This window comes from Centroberyx affinis, unplaced genomic scaffold (assembly GCF_046629955.1).
Source record: "Centroberyx affinis isolate AG114_WGS23_722 - 3 ecotype Tasmania unplaced genomic scaffold, CSIRO-AGI_Caff_v1 ptg003726l_1, whole genome shotgun sequence".
In the NCBI taxonomy this organism is placed as follows: Eukaryota; Metazoa; Chordata; class Actinopteri; order Beryciformes; family Berycidae; genus Centroberyx; species Centroberyx affinis.
In genome coordinates this window covers 16,476-24,468 of record NW_027281606.1, presented here as the reverse complement: position 1 = coordinate 24,468, position 7,993 = coordinate 16,476, and the positions used below count along the sequence as shown (strand labels likewise).

The 7,993-nt window shown below is 41.7% G+C and overlaps 1 protein-coding gene across 1 annotated transcript; it reads left to right on the top strand.

The window, feature by feature from the left end:
• Nucleotides 1-187: 187 nt before the first annotated feature.
• Nucleotides 188-6,155, top strand: LOC139662190 (leucine-rich repeat-containing protein 74A-like). The gene is made up of 14 exons (XM_071540821.1): nucleotides 188-350; nucleotides 1,063-1,238; nucleotides 1,691-1,798; nucleotides 2,072-2,165; nucleotides 2,377-2,426; nucleotides 2,598-2,679; nucleotides 2,890-2,975; nucleotides 3,248-3,442; nucleotides 3,813-3,908; nucleotides 4,065-4,205; nucleotides 4,679-4,777; nucleotides 4,986-5,071; nucleotides 5,856-5,979; nucleotides 6,075-6,155. Exons 1-14 carry the CDS (start codon nucleotides 188-190, stop codon nucleotides 6,153-6,155), a joined length of 1,581 nt encoding a protein of 526 aa, XP_071396922.1.
• The last annotated feature ends 1,838 nt before the right edge of the window (nucleotides 6,156-7,993 follow it).

The window sequence follows — 7,993 nt, the reverse complement described above, 5'->3', positions numbered from 1 at the left end:
CCTCTTTTATGCCTCATAATATTTCGGCTCGTAATGAAGCAATATAACTATATATAGGCCTAACAACTATTCATTGAACAACCATCAATATGAGTGATAACTGCCATTCTCATCCACTCACTGCACTCCTCCTCAGGGCTTATTGTTGGTGTGTTGTTGGTCCAGGTGAGAGTCTCATGGTCTACTGATGGCTCAGTGTGAGGAAGACATCATGGTCCTGAAGAGTGGTGAAGAAAAGGACCAGTCATCTGAACAGTCCGACGCCCAGGACCAGATGGAGGGCAAGGAGCCCACCCAAGGGCCAGAGGTGGACAGTAGAGACGAGTGGGACACTGATCTGGAAACAGACGGTAGGTTACAGTCACCATACAGTTAGTCTCATTTATGAATATAAAATGAGGATGGACATTTTTTTGCAATACTCCTTTTTCCCCCCTCATATGTGTACGATAATTCACCTGTAAAAAATGATTTGTTTCATCTGTTCTCATGTATATCCGTTTTTTCTTTATTTTTATTTTTCATGTTTTCTCTATATCTGCATTGAAAATTCTTTTTCCTATTTTCGACTGTATGTCTAACTCTGAAAACCCCAATAAAAAGAGTTGTAAAAAAATAAAATAAAGTGAGGATGGAGAATGTGCAAATCACATTGGTGATGGTGAAGAGAATATCACAATTCAATGTATTGTGGCTGCAGAGCTAAAAATATAGATTGATCGCCTGCACATTCAACTTTTAACATGCTACTTTATTCAGAATGTTTTGACAGCTTTTTTCATCAGGTCAGTCGCTCAGTAAGCATGTGCAGTGTGTTCAGTTATGAATACAATGTGAAGAACAACTGTATTTGCTTGGAAAGCGTACTGCTCAAAACAAAAGTATCATCGCAGCTTGGACAACAGTCAGGCTGCAGCTGGGCCTTCTGACATTTTCAGTATAAGTTCCCAAGTCTTTCTGACATATTCTTTCCAAGGCTCTCAGTTTCTGTCACTCCCTTGCCTTTTTCTCTCTTCCCCTGTTTCTTTCCTCCCCTTTCCCTCCATCTCTGCCTCCCTCCAGACACCGACCAGCGGAGCCGGCTTGTCTCCCGCAGGGAGACGTACCTGCAGGCCTGCCTGCAGACGGGTACTGTTCCTGCATCCTGCTGCCTCCGTCAGCTGGGCGAAGCCTCTCTCCACCTCAACCACTACGGCCTGGGACCGCCGGGGGCCAGAGCTGTGGCCATGGCCCTGCTGGTACGAGCCCAGACTCTGATCTTCTCTTCTGCGTGTTCATTTTCTATCTTTATACACCAATTATCACTTTTTTTCATCACTATATAATGTTTGTGTTAGGCATGAGGTCTCCAGTGAGGTTATGGTTTGGGTTAAGGTATGGTTTAGGTTGATGCTAAGATTTTTAGGTGAAAGTGAAGTCTTCTTCCTCTCTTTTTTCTACTTTTTCTCCTCTTTTTGTGCCCCTTTTTAGGTAATAATAATGTGATGTTGGACCTGATAGATAGGATCCCTTTTTAAGAGACAGGAGGCTGCCTTGCCTCTCCTTTTCTTTCCAGGCAGTTTATAAATTGAAGAGAAAATGGGAGAGAGAGATGTGTGTTACGAGAAACAGATCTGTTCACTTTGTTCTTCAGTGTTGAGTATTTTCTTTCATTTGTTTAATTTGTGAGTTTTTTTGTTACTGTGTTTAGGCTGACATTCATATCACCAGCCTTGAACTGGAGGGAAACTTCCTCCTGGCAGAAGGGACACGCTCTGTGATGGAGATGCTCCAAGAAAACTGCAGCATCCAGAGTCTTGTAACTACTCTAAATCTGTGACATCAAATTCATCAGTATTGCCTCACTGCAAAAGTGCAGAGAGTAAATGATGTATAATTTGCTTGAAAAACTTGTATTTAATTGCAATATGAATATGTGCTTTTTATGTATTTAATTATATTTTGGTTACTCTAATGCTTTTTCATCTCAGCATTATTTGCGACACCTTATATTTATCATAATTATAACTTTTTAAGGTCATTTTTTCCTCTCTGCCTGAGAAATGACTGAACATCAATTTGTTTACTCCAGAATCTGTCCAACAATCGCCTGCGTCTGGCAGGAGCTGACAGCGTCTCCAAAATGCTTCTGGAGAATATTTTCATCAAATCCATCAAACTCTCAGGTGCTGTATGGAATAATTTTCATAGTCTGAGTTAAGAACAGACAAAAAAAATACTGCAATGTGCAATGTAACGCATGCTTACCAAGTGTGTGGCCTTCCCTGCATTGTTGAAACAGTCAGAATGAATGGGCCTGGATAAGTGGTTTCTTGGTAATTTTTGATTATTACATTAATCTGAATCACAAAGAAGTTTTTATTTGTTGTCCCTCAGGAAATGAGTTCAATGATGATGCTGCTAAATGCCTTGCTGATGCTTTAGCGGTAAGTCCCAGACATCGACTGTAGAATCAATGAGCCAAATGAGCAAAACTGAGTTGAGTTCCTGCTCTGTCTTCACATGCCCGACCTTTCCTTCCCTAATTCTCCAGGTAACTAATGAAATGAGTACCTGAAACCTAGATCTACATTAAGTTTTCTTTTCTTTTCTGCCAGAGTGACAATGTGGTAAACGAGCTGGACCTCAGTCACAACAAGTTCTGTGAGACCGGAGGAGAGCAGCTGGGTCAGATGCTAGGTACAGTGACTGAACTGTATTAGGAAAAGGTCACTGCTGCTGCCAGGAATTAATAAATCAATTTATCTTATAAGTCTGGACCAACTGCAAAAGAAACACACAACTACAGATATAGATAGAAGATGGTTAAGACTTTGACTGTGCATAATAGAATCTATGAGTCTATTGTATATGTTTTACCTTGCACCTTGCTAATCCCCTCCCTTATAGCCACTAATGAAGGTCTTGAGGTACTAAATCTGAGCTGGAATCACCTTCGGATGAGTGGTGCGGTGGCTCTGTGTGCTGGGCTGAAGGTGATGCATGGCAGCACACACACACACACACACACACACACACACACACACACATACCAGGTGATGTCATCACCTGTTGTACTCTATAGAAGCTATAGATCAGCCAATAGCAGATGGCAGTTTCAATAGCAAGTTTTTTACCACTAGATGTCAGGCTTTACACAGATTTGGGTTTGGAGTTTAGTTACTCCTCAAGTCCGTTTCATGTTATATTCATTCGTTATTCATATTTCACCTCTCTCTGCCTCTCTCTCTCTCCTTCTGCCCTGCAGGTAAACTCGACTCTGAAGCAGCTGGACCTGTCGTGGAACGGTTTTGGCCGCCCCGGGGCTCAGGCGCTGGGACAGGCGCTGCAGCACAACACCACCCTGCTGCTGCTGGACCTCGGCAACAACCACATCGACGACGAGGCTGCCGCGCTGCTCTGCCAGGGCCTCGTCGCCAACGACACCCTCAGGGTCCTCAGGGTGAGCGGACGGGTGACGCCACCTGCCTGTGGGCATTAGTGAAAGCCTGTTAATGTAATAATGGGTCTTTAGAGTAGGATGGTGCGATCCTTTGTGGAACTGACTGGTGCTGTTGGGTGAATGAGGCGGGTATGGTGTCAGCATAAAGGCATACACTCAAATATTCACTTTTTACTAGACTGTATGTCTGTTTCATGAGTGGGTTCAGTTTCTAGACTTTTCTGCTCTTGTGAGAATATACATTAACATATACATAAACATTTTACAGCTTTCTCAGGTAATGACGGTCTGAAGTCTTTTGCATTCTAAGAAACAGCAGATTCAACACTAAAGTGAAAGTTCAATTTGTGTGTGTGTGTATTTTGTTCAGTTGTCCCATAACCCCTTGACGCACATTGGGGCTCTGACGCTGCTCACCACGGTCAAGAAGAACATGAAATCAGCATTGGAGGAGATCAATATTTCTGTAAGTGAAGCAAAACTGCTTTCACCTCAGCATATGAACTATAGTGTATCTGTGAATGAATATTATATAGTATATCATGTTTATACATGTCTCCTACGCTGAAGATGTCTGTGTTTATGTATGTCTCTCTCTGCCTGTGTGTGTCCGTGAGTGTAGACGGTGTGGGTGAACGAGGCCTTTGTGGAGCTGCTGGCAGCAGTCTGTCAGGATCGCTCGTCTCTGGACGTCCGGTACAGAGGCATTATGGGTTCCATCACCAGGACCAAGACGCCCTCTGCTGCCCTCCAGATCTTCCAGGTCAGCGGTCAGGAAAGGAGGGAAATCACCTGACAGGCTTTTTTTTTTTTACTGCAGGGAAGAGAGATTTTCTTCTGGGATTTGACACAGTGTGTATTAGTGGCATACATGTGTTAATATTTGAATGAAATATATGGCATGACAACAAATTGAGAAAACCTTACCAAATGGTGTACAATCAAGATATCCAGATATATTTAAATTTTGCATGAGCATTTCTTAAACATCTAAAAATTTTGAAAAAATATAAAATATATTATATAAAATAATATATTATATAAAATAATGTATTAGTCTTTGATAAATGATGAAAACAAACAGTTCTTGGTAGTGGACTCGGACTTTGGACCCCACTGCATACTGTGAAGACAGAACCACCTTTCCTTTTTGCTCTGTTGAAACTTTTTTTTAGAAAAGAATTAAAACAGTTTCCGAATGGTATTTGAAACAGATGATCTGGATTCTTGTCACAGAAATTCTTTGAGGAGCGAGAAGAGAGCATCATGGATTTCTTCCAGGCTTTGGATAAAGAAGGAACCATGAAGGTCTCCAACTCTGCCTTTAGGAAGACAGTACAGGTTTGGGGTAGCAGTTTATTAAACTGCACTGATAATGTCATACAGTTGCTCTTAATGCTTTCAAGAATTAAATAAATTCTCTACTGCACATCAGTGTGCACAACAAAGCTATTGTAGAAAAGTGGCTCTAAACTAAGAATGTTCCCATATTCACTAAAGCACGGATGATGGTCTGAGGAAATAATGTTGTCATGTGTTGCAGGCAGCTAACATTCCTCTGGATCAGCACCAGCTTGAGTGGTTTATCAAGACGTTTGACAAGGACTGCACAGGCACCATAAGCTACAGGTCTGTCTCTGAACAGGTGTACTGCAGGAAAATGACAATAATCCTGCTGCCATTATCATGTTATCATCACATCATGCAAAAATCTGATTAACTTTACTTAAAACAGCCTGTTTGAAGAGAAAGCTTGAGCAAAAAAGTGTTTAGTTTTAACAGTTGTGTGGACACGCACTTGGTAACACATTTGGTAACACTTTACAACAATGAATATTCGATTTTGCCCCAAGTAACCGATAAACAAATTTAGTGCTGAACATCTTATTCTTACAGTGCCCATGGTCTAGAAAATTTGGCCGGTGTGGCAACTCTGTGCTGAATATTTTGAAGAGATCTTGTTTTATTCATCCAGCCCAAGATAAATACATAGCCAGATGTGTTTTCCCCTAAGCTAAACTGAGACCAGCCGCTCAAATAAAGCTTCAAGAAGATCTTGTCTTGTACTTTGAAGAGTAAGCATCGCCGAACTCCCTAAATCCATCTTGACTGAAAGCCTGGAGTTATGCAGCTGTATTCATTACTCAGGGAGTAATATAATATCCAGTTTTCTCTTTGAGCTGTCTCTCTTTCTTGCAGTCAGTTTGCTGAGCAGTAATAGGTTCAGGGACATTCAACAGCGCTAACATGAGGATTGAGGATGACAGATGAGAGATCTTCAAATAAAGGACGATGAAGTTTGTATTGCATTGAGAATTTGTGTTATTCCCCTTTGTTGTACTGTAATTGCATCATCACTCAGTGACAGATTAAACACTCATTAATCCACAGCCACATAATTCGTCCAAAACAGTATAGACTACGAGTGCCAATCTCTGAAGCCCAAGAGGAAAAGACAAGGAGGGGCACATGACATCACAAACCCAATGACATCACGCACCAATGAGAGCAGCACCCTAACACCGGCCTCCTGTGACGTCAGTGGCTCCACCTTCACTTCTCCTTCCCCTGCAGTTCTTAGCTCAACCCAATTCTCTCCGGTGTGAATACTTTAACCTCTAACCCCGGCCAGCTGCACCCGCATCGGCTCTGCCAGCTGTGCCCGCCGTCGGGCCACGGGGGCCTCCGCCTCATTCTCTCCATCCAAAAATAATCTTCTGGTATGACAACAGAACAAGAGGAGGAAGAAAAGGAGAGCCAGCCTCCATATCAAAGGGCCGAGAGGAGAGAAAGAATAGGGCCAGATGCGAGGTAGCCGTTTCGCCACATTGGTTCGGCTTTGTAGGAAACGGCCTGTAAAGGAAACAACACGCTTGTGAATATGCATGTGCACCATTACTTATGCAGGCCCCCGCAGAGTGGGATTATTAAAGGCGTGTTGATGAATTGTGTCTCAAGGTGGGCAAGCTGTTCATGTCAGGTGCCTCCGGTGGTATAACAAGGCTGGGCCTAACTGTCATGTTGTGACGCTCCTGGGTATTCTACCAGCCCGTTACCTTTCAGTCAGAGCTGGCTGACAGCTTACTTACAATATTAACAGTTTTCAAATGTCCAAGGCAAAATTTCTTCTTCTTACTTAAAAGAAAGCTACCTGACACATGTAGAGCTGCAAAAAATTGAATGTCTAAGTTGGGTTGTGTTTGTATTGGTGGCAACCCTTCAGTGATTTTCAGCCGTTGTTCTGCTTAGTCTTTATATACTGTCTCCATCTCTCTCTCTCATACTATATATTTGACCAAGTCACAACTGATAGACCTGCGCATCACTGGCTGAGCTGCCTCTTCACGATTATGAGTCATTTCATACTTTTTTGTCCATGTTTGATCTGACAGCTGTGTGTCCAGATAAAATAATAATACAAAAACATTAGCACTTAGTGCTCTTAGCCTGTTGATTCGGTCCATTTGCTGCTGGACAGCCATGTGAGGATTTGGGTTCAAAGGGTTTTTACCCCCAAAATGTATCATTTGGCTCCGTAACTCCATCCACAGAAGAAGCTTACACGTACAAAAAACGACAACAAGTGGATCTGATACACTTGAAACCAAGGTGAGATGTTCCTGAGGGCGTCTCTTTTCAGATTATTCCTGAAGTCAGTTTTAACATGCATACAAGGGATGTGCATTTTTTAAAAAACAAACTGAAAATGTTCTACCAAAGTAAAAGAGCTGTTTAAAGCCTTTTCACACTCAAAGTTTCTGGGGAAAGGCCTCAAAGTAAAAAATAAAATAAATATATACAACCAGTCCAATTTTGTTGGTGATATATTATCAAATTAAAGTCCAAATACACTTTTGCAATAGGACTAAAATATAATTCTTTACATAAGGGTATTGATATAATTGGCTTATTTGAAAGATGGAAAAAAATAACAGAATAATTTAGGTAAATTATCCCTCTGATGTGGCTTAATGAAAACAAACAGCTAGCTGCCAATTTCTAATGGGCCATCTTTCATCTGAATGGACACAAAGACTTAAAACCCACATCTTATTTAGCAGTCCAATTGGAAATTCACAAATTTGGCCAAATTTTAAAGACAAAACAAAAACCCGCCAACAAACCCCTCAGATATCTATGCACCCACTGGCACACGCTGCCAATTAACATGATCTCGAAAGCGCTAATGGAATCTTGAGTGGTAATAAAAGTAAATAATTTAATTAAAGGATCCGTTGTACCATTGTCTGCTGTATTCAAGCCCATTAGGACCTCCAGTATTCTCATGGTAATCTAATGTTTGGGTTTTTTTGTGTTCCCATAATGAATTCTGTGTTTTTCCTCCAAATGGCGTTGTTCAGACATTTGTGTAGGTGCTGGCAGGGAAACAAAGACGTACATTAGGACCCATTGTCCTCCGCGATTATTAAAGTAAACAGAAATACTGAAGGGGTATCATACACAGCTGCACACACTTGAGTCAGTGTTTGTGAAGTGGGAGGAAGGGCCAAGCAACCCTCAAGACTTTGTCAGAGATGATCCCATTATTGT